The 18,103-nt window shown below is 40.9% G+C and overlaps 1 protein-coding gene across 1 annotated transcript; it reads right to left on the bottom strand.

The window, feature by feature from the left end:
* Positions 1-2,647: 2,647 nt before the first annotated feature.
* pdcb (phosducin b) lies at positions 2,648-16,288 on the bottom strand. The gene is made up of 4 exons (XM_024003688.2): positions 16,194-16,288; positions 5,077-5,135; positions 4,163-4,311; positions 2,648-3,786 (listed from the first exon to the last, which is right to left on the bottom strand). The coding sequence occupies exons 2-4, from the start codon at positions 5,117-5,119 to the stop codon at positions 3,256-3,258; spliced, it is 723 nt and encodes a 240-aa protein (XP_023859456.1). The 5' UTR covers positions 5,120-5,135; positions 16,194-16,288; the 3' UTR covers positions 2,648-3,255.
* Positions 16,289-18,103: the final 1,815 nt, after the last annotated feature.

Raw genomic sequence — 18,103 nt, 5'->3', positions numbered from 1 at the left:
TATAATGGGAATGCATGCATAGCCCACTGTCTAAACAAAAATGTAGCAGTTGGTATAGCGCTACTGTGTTGACTTTATGGAATGTTATAGGTCTTATTTTGTTTGTGGCTAATATCTGTCTCAGCCCTTCCATAAGGTACTTGATGTTTTCTCTCAACACTGCTACAGGCCACAGGCTTACACTGCACTCCTGAACCCTGACATCAACAACAACCACCTCAGATACACAACACTTACTGTAGGCTATTATACAGTATATATGACTTGCAGCTACAGTAAAATTCTGTCTGTGGCACTTCACATACCGAAACTCTGTGGTTACTGTGAGCATGGGGCAAGTGGTGACATGCCTGTCCAGACTCCAGACAGACACAGAGAGGATATTTTGGCTACTAGGCCCAGCCGCCACCCATGCGATGCAACGGTCGCCGCAGTGAGCAGAAGATGTTGTCAGTCTGGTGGGACTGTGTTGTTACATGCTTCAGAAACCACAGGCAGGAGAAGCACCAGGTTGCATGAAAGGAAAGCTCCATTGGGAGGTTTCAGTGAGGCGGTGATAGGGGTTAGACACACCACTGGTTGTGGAGACGTGAAAGACAGTCTCCCTTAAAGGTTACCCTGGTTACCCTGGTTACCCTGGGCCGTGTGTAGTCTGTAACAGGATCACCTGTATTTTACTATTCTACTGATCTACTATTTCAGCTCATGAAACAAGGGACCAACATTTGACATGTTGTGTTTATATTTGTGTTGGGTGTATTTGCAATTTCATGTTTTTTAAGGAAATACTCTTGATTTGGACCCGTCTCTTTAAATGTAAAAAAAAAATGTATTGGAGGCTAGCTAGACGCAACCAATCATCATTGTCTTGAGTACCTGTAGCTCACCTTTAGCAGCAGCGCCCAGAGAGAGAGAGAGGAGAAGCCAGGCCAAACAGCCACAGAGGCTTGTGACTTCATCCTATAAGAGGATTAGAACGCCTGGTCAGCTAGATCACTGTGATCACACGGACCCCCTCATCATAACATAACATTGTGGATTATGTTGTGGAATGTTGAATGTCTGGCATTGTTCTGACTGTATGTTTCGTCACCATGCTGTGACACACAGGAGGCTGGTGGCACCTTAATTGGGGAGGACAGGCTCGTGTTAATGACTTGAGCGGTACCAGTGGAACGGTATAAAATACATCAAACACACGGTTTCCATGGTTTCCAGGGGTTTGTGGCCATTCCATTTGCGCCGTTCTGGCCATTATTATGAGCCGTCCTCCCCTCAGCAGCCTCGTGTGAGTTAACTCAAAAGATCAAGGTCAGGTTGTTGATTGTTGATTTTTACATGACAGATTTGCTGCATTCTTAGGATATATTTTCCTAACACAGTGGGGTCAGACTGTTAAAACTAAGGATAGGCCTACATGAATAAGAATAAATGCTACAGTATTGGCTCCTCAACAGAAGAGGGTGCACCATGCAAACCTGTTGAACATCTGGATCCCTGGTTGGAATGTGGAGACTGCTGCCAACATCAAATAAAGGGCCAATGAGCTTTTGTCTTCTTTCTTAGTTATGAACTTGTTCTACACTCACAGCACACCAGCATCCAGTAGCTTCTATCTTCATCATGGTAAACCCCTCTTCTGTTCCCGTAATTCTGGGTTCAGCCCACAGTTCAACCAGAAGCACGCTTCCAGCGGTTCCATGTGCACGCATGTGCTTCTGTCAGCTTCCACTAAATAGGAAGCACCGTAATTGAATTTATGACATATCAAATTGTGGGTAAATAATGAACGTCTGCTTGAATAACTTTTATGTTTAAAAAATGTTTTATTTCTATGCGTGAACTTTTCAACCTGTGCTGGGGTCACAGCAGAGTCATTCGTATGCAGTGAACTTTTCAACCTGTGCTGGGGTCACAGCAGAGTCATTTCTATGCTGTAGTTATGTATGTGGCAAGGTTGTTCAACGTGTGAGAGCCTGCCACTCAAACTAAACCCAGGAGAGAGACTCAACGAGAGGGAGGAGGCCTCCTCGTCTTTCTGTCTGTCTGTCCTGGAGTACTGGAGTTATATCACATTAGAAATTACTTGACAAAATGTTATGCTGTGATCTGCAAAATGTCTGGCATAGAATCAATTGGACTTAAAACTCTCCCAATGGCTTGAACTAGTATTTAGTCATTATTGAAGACAAGCCAGCGTTTATGTTCTCTATACCAGCTTATATAGATGCCTTTCAATACACAATTTACATTACAGTTACCCAGTCTTTCTCAATGCAAACAAGTGTCAATATCTAGCACTACATTGCCAGTGGAATCAGCTAAATCCCACAACAACAGCAATGTTTCCTAGACAACTGAGTGGGATGTTTCCATGATGACTTTATGTCACTTCTTCCAAAGGACACGCAGAAAACAGAATCATGAGGTGATGATTAAATGGTTCATGTAACAGGCTGCTTGTCAATGGCTTTTCCAGATAAGTGTGTGAAACTACTGCACTGGCTATGTAGCATTTTCTAAAATCAGTTGGCAAGTTAGTCTTAGTTGACATATGGATAATTTTCCAAATGTTCGAACAATGTTACAAAACTCATTAATGAGCAATTCAATGACACGTTTGGTTTGTTACGTTTTTTCATGTTTTGTTTTATTAAATATTATATAATCTTACAGCGTTTGTAAATACCTAAAATAAATATGTAATTTAACCTTGAAAAAAAGACTAAAGACTTGAAAATATGACATATATATATAATATATTAAATATTACCCAGAAACACCATAGGCTGGTGTACTGGACCCAGAGTAATCCTAATCAGAATCGGCCCAATATGTGATATCATGTTTTCCCCCTTTCATACATGTAGCCTAATAATAGATCAACTTTGGCTCCCAACAATAAGTTAACTGGAACTGTCCTTTTCTAGTAGGAATGCAAACCCTAATCCACATCAGGTACACAGGCCACCCGTATTCAGGCTGCTGAGGTTTCTTCCCTGGATGAACATTGAAATGATCCCTTATTTAGGGAATGGACTCCTTCTACAGTACGCTCAGGCCCCTCTAGTGCAGTCAACCCAGTCTGTGTGCGTCTGCTACTCTGTTACACAAAACAAGCATCAATCCATCACAAAACCATATCCTCCTCCACACACTTCCCTCCTTCAACCCCACCAACCCTTCATCACTCCACTCCACCATAAACCCCTGTCCTCCATCTCCTCCTCCACACACCTCTCTTCCACAACCCCTTCACTCCACTGCCTCCACATCCACGGCTGCCTCCTCCTCCTCTCCCCCAACGACTAAATCTTTCTCCGGCAGCAGGCCGTAGCCGTTGAGGAAAGCCTCCACGTCGGTGGCGAAGAACTCCTCGTTGAAGTGCTGGTTGGTGGCCAGGAAGTTCCCCAGCAGCTCGCCAGCCTTATACACCAGCATGGTGGGCAGGACGTCATCAGTGAAGCGCTCCCCCGCACCAGTCACCCCGGCGTCGATCTTGCAAAACTTGACGCTAGTGTACTCGGTGGCCAGGCAGTCCAGGCAAGAGTTGAGAGCATCGCAACCTTTGATCCCCTCCTTGTAGATGTGCACCACTACCACGGTGAGCCGGTGCTCCTTCTCAATGACCTCCAGAAATGCCTCGCCGCTGTCCAGCTCGTACACGCCCTCGAACTTGGGACCGAAGCTGAGGCGCTCGTGCATCTCCTGCATGCACTGCTTGCGGTACTTCTTCATGCACTTCTCGTCATCCTCCTTAATCAGCTCGTACTCCTGTACGCTCATCTTAAACCATGACAACAAACAAAGAATGATTTACAGTTTATTGATCGTCATGGACACTGGTTTGTTTGCTGTGTACAATAGCATTTCAAAGACAGTCATGTCTTGTTCTGTTTTTAGCTCAGTGAATTCAGTTAGTGTACACAGCCCATCTGTCATTAGAGTCACACCTGTTTAGAGTCACACCTGTTTAGAGTATCTTAGCCATCTGTATAGAGAGACCTAGTCTGGGTGTTCAATTGACCGGCCCAAGATACTGGAAGGGGACACTTAAGTGAACTCATTTAAGGAGTACTTTTTTCAGCATGTGTGGTTCTGTTTGTGCGTTTGGACCATAGAAATACACATTAAACTGTGATGTAACCTAATCTAATCCCACCTTGCGGTTGAGGCCTCCCCTGCCGTCGTCTTTGGGCCTGTGTGGGGAGGACATCTGCCTGAGCAGCTCTCTCTTCTGGGGGGGCAGGGACTCCTGGTCCATGCTCTCAAGCTTAAACCTCCTCCAGTCATTGATCACTCCCTTTGGGCCTGAAGAAAACAGGACAATGGTCATTCATTTGTGGTCTTATGGAACTATTGTAAGCCCCAGACTCCTGTCCTGTCATCCTCAATGGTTTGTAATGTTTGTAGTCCTACTGCCTTAACATGGTATGCCGAACTGACACAGAATTACAGAACAGTATTCTTGATGTCATGTGCCATGACTCCAACAAAATAGGGTTTTTACATGGCATCAGCCATCTTTGTTTGGGGCTCGTGACTCAGATGAACACAGCAGACTGTGTGTGTGTGTGTGTGTGTGTGTAATTGACAGATGTACAATGTGCAGTGCTGGATGGGTTGGCCCGCCCTCAGATGGATTATGGCCTAAACTAGACGCTTAAGGCTGTCTTCTAATTGCACCTTGGTTGCGTAGGAGCAGGTAGGAAAGTAGCTTAGAGCATGTGTCAAAGTGCCAGAACACCACAGAGCTCTGTGTTTCTCTGCAACCTGCTACTAACATTGCTTATCCCTTTCTAGTTTGGGTGGCTGCTCGCCGGCTGTATGCTGTATTTGACCTGTCCCCTATTCAAAGGAATAATGCCATATATCCTATCAGGCTTGCTGTGGAAAGGCAGACAGACTGTTGCCGGTGTCTTATATAGGTCTGATCTCAGATAGACCTAAATGTTCTAAGGATGAACTGTAACTGTACAAGACACCACCTCCACACTTTAATCACATACTCACACACACACACACACWCWCACWCWCACACACACACACACACACACACATTAGCCTCATCCTCACCTGTGTGGGTGACTTTGGCCTCCTCATCGACGTTTCCAGACATTATGTTTGAAAGTTAGCTGTTGGGAACAAAACACAGGAGGGGAGGGGATGTTTTAAAACTCTCAGGACCTAAACCATCATTTATTGAACAAAAGGAACATTGTGACAATAAAGCTCAAGATCATTCAGGATTATCATATTTTGCAGTTCGGACATTTGGAGTGGTGTTTAGTGTGCTCGTGGCCAAAAGTGACAGCTGAGCTAGTACATGTTGACACCATATAATCCTTTTTGAGACTGAGGGCCATTGGTATCAGACAGAAAGACTGCTCAACCTATTTCAATTCTCTGATCCCCAAATAATATTAGATCCCAAAACCAAATATCAGTCTGTCAAGAGAGACTAGTCCCCCAATAACATTATRTAATCAAGCGTGTTTGAAAAGGTTCTGGCCCTGTATGCCCATAGAGCTTCCCTGGTAAGGCTAATCAAGTTAATGTGGTTTGAGTGGATTACTCTGGTATCCGATCCCTCTTGTTAGTGGTTGGCACGTGAGGGTTAGATTCTCTTTGGATTGTTAGTCATGGAAAGGAGGAGGGGCCAATGGAAAAGAGGAGGGGCTAATGGAAAGGAGGAAGGGTCTGAGGTGCCATTCCTGGAAAAATACTGGAAAACCAACAGCCACAAGACAGATTTTTAGACTTAAATGTATCCATCTGTGTGCTTCAACGAAATCATCACGTTTTAAATGTTTTTCTCTTTTGTCTCTCCCTCTCTCTCCTATAAACCTCTCTATAGAGATGTTAACCAGGTGAAGGCAGGACACCATATAGTCTAACCTGTGACTGACAGAGTTACAMTGACTTTCCAACTGACAGATCACCCACCCAAGAGTTACATTGACTTTCCAACTGACAGGTCACCCAACCAAGAGTTACACTGACTTTCCAACTGACAGGTCACCCAACCAAGAGTTACACTGACTTTCCAACTACAGATCACCCACCCAAGAGTTACATTGACTTTCCAACTGACAGATCACCCAACCAAGAGTTACACTGACTTTCCAACTGACAGGAGTCACCCACCCCAGAGTTACACTGACTTTCCAACTGACAGATCACCCACCCAAGAGTTACATTGACTTTCCAACTGACAGATCACCCAACCAAAGATTACACTGACTTTCCAACTGACAGGTCACCCACCCCAGAGTTACACTGACTTTCCAACTGACAGGTCACCCACCCCAGAGTTACACTGACTTTCCAACTGACAGGTCACCCACCCCAGAGTTACACTGACTTTCCAACTGGACAGGTCACCCCACCCCAGAGTTACACTGCCTTTCCAAGGCATTCCGACACCTTCTTCCCTTGTGTGCGAGGACACTGAGGTAAAGCTTGCGGTTGGGCTCGTACAGTGTTGCTTACACTAAACCAATACGTCAATGGATTAAACTGACTCCAGTGTTTTGATCTTAGCACACCACACACAACATCCCTCCTTCCTGTATCCAACCTCGGACCCGGGTCTGTCCAACAGCCTACCACAAGGACGGATGTCTCCATGGCAACCCCCCAACCCCTAAGGGTGGCTTTGTGATTACAGTGTCCAGGCTATGCAGGTAATATCCCTGATGCACTCCTCTTTAATCATTCATCTCCCTGATTGGAGTAGTGAAGTCCTTGGACCTTTAGCGAGTCCACAGACCCAGTTTTTGATCGCAGGTTCAGGAATTGCTGAAAAGATGCAACATTTACTTGCGCCTAACTCTGCAAATAGCACTGCTGGGGATTTGATAAGTCATAGTCAATCGATCAATAATATAATGTTACTCTTAGCAAAGGTGTTTATCTTTAATTTAAAATCTGTAGAAACTTTGAAAACAGAAACGTTTTGTGTGAAACATCACAGCACATTTAAAAAATATATGTCAAATAGAAATAAAAACTGGATGTTCTTCAGAGATAGATAGGAGTGGTTGAGGGAGCTAAAGGCTGGGACTGGATGGTGTTCAGAGATAGATAGGAGTGTTGAGGGGAGATAAAGGCTGGGACTGGATGTTCTTCAGAGATAGATAGGAGTGGTTGAGGGGAGATAAAGGCTGGGACTGGATGGTGTTCAGAGATAGATAGAGTGGTTGAGGGAGCTAAAGGCTGGGACTGGTGGTGTTCAGAGATAGATAGGAGTGGTTGAGGGGAGCTAAAGGCTGGGACTGGATGGTGTTCAGAGATAGATAGGAGTGGTTGAGGGGAGATAAAGGCTGGGACTGGATGTTCTTCAGAGATAGATAGGAGTGGTTGGAGGGAGCTGAAGGCTGGGACTGGATGTTCTTCAGAGATAGATAGGAGTGGTTGAGGGAGCTAAAGGCTGGGACTGGATGTTCTTCAGAGATAGATAGAGTGGTTGAGGGAGCTAAAGGCTGGGACTGGATGTTCTTCAGATATAGATAGGAGTGGAGGGGAGATAAAGGCTGGGACTGGATGTTCTTCAGAGATAGATAGGAGTGGTTGAGGGAGCTAAAGGCTGGGACTGGATGGTGTCAGAGATAGATAGGAGTGGTTGAGGGGAGATAAAGGCTGGGACTGGGTGTTCTTCAGAGATAGATAGGAGTGGTTGAGGGGAGAAAAAGCGGGGACTTGATGGAGTTTCAGAGATAGATAGGAGTGGTTGAGGGGAGCTAAAGGCTGGACTGGATGGTGTTCAGAGATAGATAGGAGGTTATTGAGGGGAGCTAAAGGCTGGGACTGGATGGTGTTCAGAGATAGATAGAGTGGTTGAGGGGAGCTAAAGGCTGGGACTGGATGGTGTTCAAGGATAGATAGGAGTGGTTGAGGGAGATAAAGGCTGGGACTGGATGTGTTCAGAGATAGATAGGAGTGGTTTGAGGGAGATAAAGGCTGGGACTGGATGTTCTTCAGAGATATATAGGAGTGGTTGAGGGAGCTAAAGGCTGGGACTGGATGGTGTTCAGAGATAGATAGGAGTGGTTGAGGGAGCAAAGGCTGGGACTGGATGGTGTTCAGAGATAGATAGGAGTGGTTGAGGGGAGCTAAAGGCTGGGACTGGATGGTGTCAGAGATAGATAGAGTGGTTGAGGGGAGCTAAAGGCTGGGACTGCGATGGTGTTCAGAGATAGATAGGAGCGCGTTGAGGGGAGCTAAAGGCTGGGACTTGACCGTGAAATATATGTAGTATGTATAAGCTGGAAGTGGAAGCCTAAGTATTGTTGTCCATTAGTTTACTCCAATTAAGGGAGGGGTGGTAGGGTTAGGGGAAAATAATAAAAAGGAAAATAAACTCAGCAAAAACAGAACGTCCCTCACTGTCAACTGTGTTAATTTTCAGCAAACTTAACATGTGAAATATTTGTATGAACATAACAAGATTCAACAAACTGAGACATAAACTGAACAAGTTCCACAGACATGTGACTAACAGAAATGTATAAATGTGTCCCTGAACAAAGAGGGGGTCAAAATCAAACAGATACCAGTCAGTATCTGGTGTGGCCACCAGCTGCATTAATTACTGCAGTGCATCTCCTCCTCATGGACTGCACCAGATTTGCCAGTTCTTGCTGTGAGATGTTACGCCACTCTTCCCCCAAGGCACCTGCAAGTTCCCGGACATTTCTGGGGGGGGATGGCCCTAGCCCTAGCCCTCACCCTCCGATCCAACAGGTCCCAGACGTGTTCAATGGGATTGAGATCCGGGCTCTTCGCTGGCGTTGAGATTGCCTGCAATGACAACAAGCTCAGTACGATGATGCTGTGACACACCGCCCTAGACCATGACGGACCCTCCACCTCCAAATCGATCCCGCTCCAGAGTACAGGCCTCAGTCTTTCCTTCAACGCTAAACGCGAATCCGACCATCACCCCTGGTAAGACAAAACCATGACTCATCAGTGAAGAGCACTTTTAGCCAGTCCTGTCTGGTCCAGCAACGGTGGGTTTGTGCCCATAGGCGACATTGTTGCCAGTAATGTTTGGTGAGGACCTGCCTTACAACAGGTCTACAAGCCCTCARTCCAGCCTCTTGCAGACAGTCTGAGCACTGATGGAGGGATTGTGCGTTCCTTGTGTAACTCGGGCAGTTGTCGTTGCCATCCTGTACCTGTCCCACAGGTGTGATGTTCAGATGTACCAATCCTGTGCAGGTGTTGTTACACGTGGTCTGCCTCTGCAAGGACAATCAGCTGTCCATCCTGTCTCCCTGTAGCGCTGTCTTAGGCATCTTACAGTACGGACATTGCAATTTATTGCCCTGGCCACATCTGCAGTCCTCATGCCTCGGGCACATTCACATAGTTGAGCAGGTACTTTTGGTGCTTTTCAGAGTCAGTAGAATGGCCTCTTTAGTGTCYTAAGTTTTCATAACTGTGACCTTAATTGCCTACCGTCTGTAAGAGTCTAGCWACCTTTCAGTTACTAGTCCAACACTGTCACCACTAGGCTACCTGGTTCATTGAACAAGTATGGGAGACAGTGTTTAAACCTTTTGCAATGAAGATCTATGAAGTTATTTTGATTTTTACAAATTATCTTTGAAAMGTGGGTCCTGATAAARGGACGTTTCTTTTTTTGCTGAGTTCATATAAAACAAATATACTGTATATATCTAAAATTATAGATACGTTATATTTACAGAAAAAAATATATGGAGGATTGGAAATGATGCAGACAATTACATAGATTGTGTTTTTTATCAATCTGCTAAAGCTGAAAGGAAARCGTCTGTGTGTGAACCAATGCATTTATGGTAGATTGGATAAGAGCGTCTGCCAAATGACTAAAATGTACATGTAATGGTACCTATACCAATAGGTTACTGTACACCGATAAACAGTTTATTAAACCACAGATGTTCAGCACCACAAACACGCACCATCCTTTATTACAAACAGCAAATGATCAGATCTGGGCCCGTATTTAAACAGTGTCTCAGAGGCCGAGTGCTGCTCTAGGATCAGATACCCCCCCGTCCATCTAATCGTTTCCATTATTATTTAAACGGTAAATCTGACTCTTGGGGGAATTCCGACCCGAGGTAAGCGCACATAAATGGAACGGAATTACCTTTTGATGCACTTTTCTCTATGTGTATTCTGACCTTGAACTGAAGCGTGAGGATAGCATGCTATTCACCCTCTATTCATTTGGGGTTGGAGATCACARAAAGGAAGGTGTGGCGGAGATGTGTCTACAGATATACCGTATTCTAACCTTGACATAATTCTACCACCTTTACACACTATGAAACGATGAATAAGGTCAGGCAACCTGTTGATTGACATAAAACCATTCTACATGCACTGTAATTTGTAAATKACATGTTGTTAAGTTGTTTTATTTTACCTTCTTTTAACTAGGCAAGACAGTTAAGAACAAATTCTTATTTACAATGACAGCMTACTGCAGCCAAATCCGGACACCAATTGTGCGCCACCCTATGGGACTCCCAATCACAGCTGGATGTGATGCGGCCTGGATTTGAACCAGGTACTATAATGACGCCTCTTACACTGAGATGCAGTGCCTTAGACCACTAGGGAGCACTAGGTAAATGAGTAATCCATTTGGATAAGAGGATTGTAAATATATATGACAATTGTTTTAGATCTAGTTTACCATATAATCGCTGGAGACAAATGTGAAACCAGTCATATGGCAATGAACTGAAGCATATACACATAGCACCTTTTCCACAGTAAGTTTATGAAATGCTGGCCTTGTAACTTGGGATGAAATTTGGAGACCCAAGCTATATGCTTCTGTAGCCAAGCACAAATGACAGTATAGCTCCAAACTTACCGAGTTGATTTATGATTTMTAGAATRTTTTGATTAAATGCCCAGACTTTTCAATGTATTTTTTACAATTTGTATCTTGTTAAATATTAGAAACTATCAGTAGTCACCGTCATTTATACCCACATACATTTATAATTGTCACTTTAGTGTTAGTTTCCTTACATTTATAACTGTCACTTTAGTGTTAGTTTCCTCACATTTATAACTGTCACTTTAGTGTTAGTTTCCTTACATTGATAACTGTCCTTTAGTGTTAGTTTCCTCCACATTATAACTGTCACTTTAGTGTTAGTTTCCTCACATTATAACTGTCACTTTAGTGTTAGTTTCCTCAATTTATAACTGTCACTTTAGTGTTAGTTTCTCTCACATTTATAACTGTCTCTTTAGTGTTAGTTTCCTCAATTTAATAACTGTCACTTTAGTGTTAGTTTCCTCACATTTATAACTGTCACTTTAGTGTTAGTTTCCTCACATTTATAACTGTCCTTTAGTGTTAGTTTCCTCACATTTATAACTGTCACTTTAGTGTTAGTTTCCTCACATTTATAACTGTCACTTTAGTGTTAGTTTCCTTACATTTATAATTGTACTTTTTAGTGTTAGTTTCCTCACATTTATAACTGTCACTTTAGTGTTAGTTTCCTCACATTTATAACTGTCACTTTAGTGTTAGTTTCCTCACATTTATAACTGTCATTTAGTGTTAGTTTCCTCACATTTATAACTGTCACTTTAGTGTTAGTTTCCTTACATTTATAACTGCCCTTTAGTGTTAGTTTCCTCACATTTATAACTGTCACTTTAGTGTTTTTCCACATTTTTATAACTGTCACTTTAGTGTTAGTTTCCTCACATTTATAACTGTCCCTTATAGGTTTAGTTTCCTCACATTTATAACTGTCACTTTAGTGTTAGTTTTATCACCATTTAATAATGTCACTTTAGTGTTAGTTTCCTCACATTTATAACTGTCCCTTTAGTGTTAGTTTCCTCACATTTATAACTGTCCTTTAGTGTTAGTTTCCTCACATTTATACTGTCACTTTAGTGTTAGTTTCCTCAACATTTATAACTGTCTTTAGTGTTAGTTTCCTCACATTTATAACTGTCACTTTAGTGTTAGTTTCCTCACATTATAACTGTCACTTTAGTGTTAGTTTCCTCACATTTATAACTGTCACTTTAGTGTTAGTTTCCTCACATTTATAACTGTCACTTTAGTGTTAGTTTCCTCACATTTATAACTGTCACTTTAGTGTTATTTTCCTCACATTTATAACTGTCACTTTAGTGTTAGTTTCCTCACATTTATAACTGTCACTTTAGGTTAGTTTCCTTACATTTATAACTGTCACTTTAGTGTAGTTTCCTCACATTTATAACTGTCCCTTTAGTGTTAGTTTCCTCACATTTATAACTGTCCCTTTAGTGTTAGTTTCCTCACATTTATACTGTCACTTTTAGTGTTAGTTTCCTCACATTTATAACTGTCACTTTAGTGTTAGTTTCCTCACATTTATAACTGTCCTTTAGTGTTAGTTTTCTCACATTTAACTGTCACTTTAGTGTTAGTTTCCTCACATTTATAACTGTCCTTTAGTGTAGTTTCTCACATTTATATCTGTCACTTTAGTGTTAGTTTCCTCACATTTATAACTGTCTCTTTAGTGTTTAGTTTCTCACATTTATATCTGTCACTTTAGTGTTAGTTTCTCACATTTATAACTGTCCTTTAGTGTTAGTTTTCTCACATTATATCTGTCACTTTAGTGTTAGTTTCCTCACATTTATAACTGTCACTTTATGTTAGTTTCCTCACATTTATAACTGTCATTTTTAGTGTTAGTTTCCTCACATTTATAACTGTCACTTTAGTGTTAGTTTTCTCACATTTATATCTGTCACTTTGTGTTAGTTTCCTCACATTTATAACTGTACTTTAGTGTTGTTTCCTCACATTATATCTGTCACTTTAGTGTTAGTTTCCTCACATTTATAACTGTCTCTTTAGTGTTAGTTTCCTCACATTTATAACTGTCACTTTAGTGTTAGTTTCTCACATTTATAACTGTCACTTTAGTGTAGTTTTCCTACATTTATAACTGTCACTTTAGTGTTAGTTTCTCACATTTATAACTGTCACTTTAGGTTAGTTTCCTTACATTTATAACTGTCCCTTTAGTGTTAGTTTCCTCACACTTTATAACTGTCACTTTAGTGTTAGTTTCCTTACATTTATAACTGTCACTTTAGTGTTAGTTTCTCACATTTATAACTGTCCTTTAGTGTTAGTTTCCTCACATTATAACTGTCACTTTAGTGTTAGTTTCCTCACATTTATAACTGTCACTTTAGTGTTAGTTTCCTCACATTTATAACTGTCCCACTTTAGTGTTAGTTTCCTCACATTTATAACTGTCCTTTAGTGTTAGTTTTCTCACATTTATACTGTCACTTTAGTGTTAGTTTCTCACATTTATAACTGTCCTCTTTAGTGTATTTCCTACATTTATAACTGTCCCTTTAGTGTTAGTTTCCTCACATTTTAACTGTCCTTTAGTGTTAGTTTCTCACATTATATGTCACTTTAGTGTTCACATTTATAACTGTCACTTTAGTGTTAGTTTCCTCACATTTATAACTGTCCTTTAGTGTTAGTTTTCTCACATTTATACTGTCACTTTAGTGTTAGTTTCCTCACATTTATAACTGTCACTTTAGTGTTAGTTTCCTCACATTTATAACTGTCCTTTAGTGTTAGTTTCCTTACATTTATAACTGTCACTTTAGTGTTAGTTTCCTCACATTTATAACTGTCCTTTAGTGTTAGTTTCCTCACATTAATAACTGTCACTTTAGAGATTTATTTGCTTACATTTATAACTGTCACTTTAGTGTTAGTTCCTCACATATATAACTGTCACTTTGAGTTATTTATTTCCTTACATTTATAACTGTTACTTGTCACGACTTCCACCGAAGTCAGCTCCTCTCCTTGTTCGTTCGGCGATCGACGTCACCGGCTTTCTAGCCATCGCCACTCCATTTTTCATATGTCTATTTGTTTTGTCTTGTTTCCATACACACCTGGTTTTCATTATCTAATCACACTGCATGTATTTAGTCCCTGTTCCCCTCCATGTCTTTGTGTGTAATTGTTTATTGTTATGTGGGTATGTTCACGCGCGTAGACTTTTGTACATGTTCCGTGTTTTGGAAACTTTGATGTCATTTTGTGCTTATTTATTGATAAATAAAAGTGCCCTGTTAACTCTACTCTGCTCTCCTGCACCTGACTTCGCCTCCCGTACACACCCGTAACATCACTTCAGTTTTAGTTTCCTTACATTTATAACTGTCACTTTAGTGTTAGTTTCCTTACATTTATAACTGTCACTTTAGTGTTAGTTTCCTTACATTATAATTGTTACTTTAGTGTTAGTTTCCTTCATTTATAACTGTCACTTTAGTGTTAGTTTCCTTACATTTATAACTGTCCCTTTAGTGTTAGTTTCCTTACATTTATAACTGTCACTTTAGTGTTAGTTTCCTTACATTTATAATGTTACTTGTAGTGTTAGTTTCCTTTCATTTATAACTGTCACTTTAGTGTTAGTTTCCTTACATTTATACCTGTCACTTTAGTGTTAGTTTCCTTACATTTATAATTGTTACTTTGGTGTTAGTTTCCTTCATTTATAACTGTCACTTTAGTGTTAGTTTCCTTACATTTATAATTTGTACTTTAGTGTTAGTTTCCTTCATTTATAACTGTCACTTTAGTGTTAGTTCCTTACCATTTATAACTGTCACTTTAGTGTTAGTTTCCTTACATTTATAACTGTCACTTTAGTGTTAGTTTCCTTACATTTTGCATCATTCCATTCCATCGTTAGCTCACCTTTCTTTCCTCTGTCACGTTCATGTGGTTGTTCCTGAGGAKCACTAGCATTAGTGGATCATATCAGGCTAACGTATTACAAGTAATAATTTGKGACATGTAGCCTATTTGAATCATTATGGAAGCAGGCCATACTTAGCAGTTTAAACCTGGAGCCTGGTACACGGTTCACAATGACTGGACAGTTGTCATCACACTTCCATGATTAGTGAGGATTGTTAGGGTAGATTTATAAGACTCCTGTACAACCCCTATTGTACACTTTTCTAAACTTCCAATATTTAATGGATTGAACAATTGACTATGGTAATTTTCAGAATGAATCAAACCACTGTATTTTTGATTCACCAATATATTTGTGCACAAAGGCTCTCCGAGCGAGTTTTAGTTATTATTTATAAACAATTTCCTAACCCTAAATAATATACAAGGTCAGATCATTTTTATATCTACCAATTGGTGCTGAAAAGGAGACGAATATGCATATATTTCGATGGCTTTCTTTCATGCTAATATTCTGAATCTGTTCTCTCCATATTTTCTAGTGAGTCTGTCGAGAAAATTCKAATTAAAGGTGCACCAAATTTAAAGGGATGGATTTAAATACACATACTGAAAACCCTATGGAATGAAAACTCCACGAGAAAATCTGTTGGCCAGCAAATGGAAGGATTTCTAGCAGTTAAATTACATTTATTCAGTGTGGAAGGGAACCACACCTGCATAAGGTAAGTTTGAATAACAACTACTGAGAAGTGCGTAGGACAGATGTAGGTTTCCTAAGTCTGAATCGGGCCCTTTGTGAATATTGGCCACGAAAATATAAATAATTGTCTTAAAGAACGGCATGTAYGGTTTAATAATTAACTCACCTCATCTCCTGGGTCGAAAACCCCCCAAAATATACAAAATAAAAACAAACTCAAAAAATCCAAGTGCCGCCCAAATAAAAATCATATATAAGCACATGAGTTTCCTTCATTTGAGCTCCAACACTGTCTGTCTGTTTTCCTCCACCTCATATCCTGAGTGAAAAAACTCCAACACAATACAAAATAGTAGAAACTAAAAATAATCTAATGACCAACCACATAAAAATTTGTTCCCTTTATATGGGATCCAACACCCCAAATAATATAGTGTTGTTCTCTGTTTTACTCTACCAGCTAACTATATGTAATGCTGTGTCCAGCTGGAGCAGCCTGCTACATTTAATATTTAATAAATTAAATCAATCAATCGATTACCATCTCACCGGGGTCTCTTTACCCAGAAAAGAAATCAATAGAATGAAGTTAGTCCAACATCAACAACATGTTTGTCCATCTATCTATCCATACCAAGCTGCAGAGTCAAAGACTGGCCTCATAAGTCCCTGGAATCAGGTATTTATCTACTGCTCTGTCCTTACCTGTGAGCCTACGGTCACAATGAAGCACTTCCTCTGTTGTCGTCAGCTTCCTTCACACTGGACTGTGGTCAGTCACACAACCGGGATGTCTAATGCTGTGAATAGAGTGGGGTCGGATGCTGTGTGTGTGTGTGTGTGTGTGTGTGTGTGTGTGTGTGTGTGTGTGTGTGGGTGTGTGGTGGTGTGTGTGTTGTGTGTGTGTGTGTGTGTGTGTGTGTGTGTGTGTGTGTGTGTGTGTGTGTGTGTGTGTGTGTGTGTGTGTGTGTGTGTGTGTGTGTGTGTGTGTGTGTGTGTGTGGTGTGTCAGCCAATCACTAGGCCTGAGGGAGATTTGAGAGAAGGTGCGCTGGCATTACGATGGGACCAAACAGAAATAGCTCAGAGGATCTGAGGTTCTGAGGATAAGAGGATCTACAGGAATTAGAGACCTGTACCGAGTGAGATCTAACTAACCATATAAAACCAGATAAAAGGACAGAAAGAGAGTGATGGAGAAAATATATATGTATATAAACCAAATCAAATTTTATTTGTCACATACACATGGTTAGCAGATGTTAATGCGAGTGTAGCGAAATGCTTGTGCTTCTAGTTCCGACAATGCAGTAATAACCAACGAGTAATCTAACCTAACAATTCCACAACTATTACCTTATACACACAAGTGTAAAGGGATAAAGAATATGTACATAAAGATATATGATATAATATGTAGAGAGAGAGTGAGATAGAGAGAAAGAAAGAAAGAGTGAAGAGACAGATGAAGACAGATGAAGAGAGATGATAAGGATGAAGATAAATGATCAAGGGAGATTGAAAGAAAGAGAGTAGAAATGGAGGATATGACAAAGAGAGAAATGTATATGTTGTTTTGGCTTATGGCTAATCATGAGAAAAGGTTTGGAAAACAGCTGTCAAAAACCAACGGGGATGTCACGTGATCTAGAGTCTAAATGGCTGTTTACACAGCCACCCTAAGAACCCAACTCTGATTTTCTACCTATATCCAACCATTTTACATGTGACCCATATCAGATGTGTGCATTTACACTAATGTAGCCTCTGAAGTAGCACACAGATGCAATGCTCATTTGCTGCCACCTGTTGCTTTAAATGTTAGGGTGGTTGTCATGGTAACAGTAGGTCATGTGCCCCCCCCCCCCAAAAAAAAACACTTCAGAGCAAAAAATATCTGATCTGAGTTTCCAGACAGAAGTCGCATATGGAGGATCGAGTTTGTACCAGGATGCAGATCCACATATGGAGGTGGTATAAATCTAAAAGATCAGATTCCATGTTTTTATTTGCTGTTTACACATTAGGGAAAAGATCAGATAGGTATCAGATGTGCAAATAATTGGTAAAAGATCTGAATTGTGCTGCCTGTGCAAGTGCAGCCTATGTGGTCAATACCTGAGCCATATAGGCTGTGTTTAAACAGCCAGACCAATTCTGATCGTTTTTACACGAATTGGTCTTTTGACCAATCACATCAGATATTTTCATATCAGATCTTTTTCAGAGCTGATCTGATTGGTTAAAGGACCAATTAGTGAGAAGAAATTTGTCTGCCTGCTTAAACGCAGCCATATAGGCCTCAAGATATGGACATCGTCTGTCTTATTGACAGACTCCTTGACATAAGTTGCAAGCAGGAGTTAACTGTGATCTGAGGTAAAACAAAATGTAGGCCTACAGATCAATGAGTTCAACCATAGCCTAGCATTTATTTAGCTAATTACAAATTAAGCCAATTTTTGGGGGGGCCTAAATCTCTAATTCCAGCCAGTTTACACAATATGAACAGACATGTATTTATCCAAATTTAACTCACGGACGTGTTTTTAAAATATTCCTTCAGAGCCTTTTCGTGTCTGCATGAGTTCTACAGCTTGTTGAACAACTTATCAA

The sequence above is a fragment of the Salvelinus sp. IW2-2015 genome, linkage group LG16 (assembly GCF_002910315.2).
Source record: "Salvelinus sp. IW2-2015 linkage group LG16, ASM291031v2, whole genome shotgun sequence".
NCBI lineage: Eukaryota > Metazoa > Chordata > Actinopteri > Salmoniformes > Salmonidae > Salvelinus > Salvelinus sp. IW2-2015.
The sequence above is the reverse complement of the archived record's forward strand: the minus strand, read 5'-3'. Positions and strand labels throughout refer to the sequence as shown.

What these genes read in the sequence shown, in the direction of transcription:
- pdcb (XM_024003688.2), bottom strand. Translation starts at nt 5,119, where the DNA reads ATGTCTGGAAACGTCGATGAGGAGGCCAAAGTCACCCACACAG. An exon ending in GGCCAAAGTCACCCACACAG is followed by an intron (nt 4,312 to 5,076) that starts GTGAGGATGAGG and finishes TGTTTTCTTCAG; the next exon opens with GCCCAAAGGGAGTGATCAAT. An exon ending in GGGGAGGCCTCAACCGCAAG is followed by an intron (nt 3,787 to 4,162) that starts GTGGGATTAGAT and finishes TCATGGTTTAAG; the next exon opens with ATGAGCGTACAGGAGTACGA.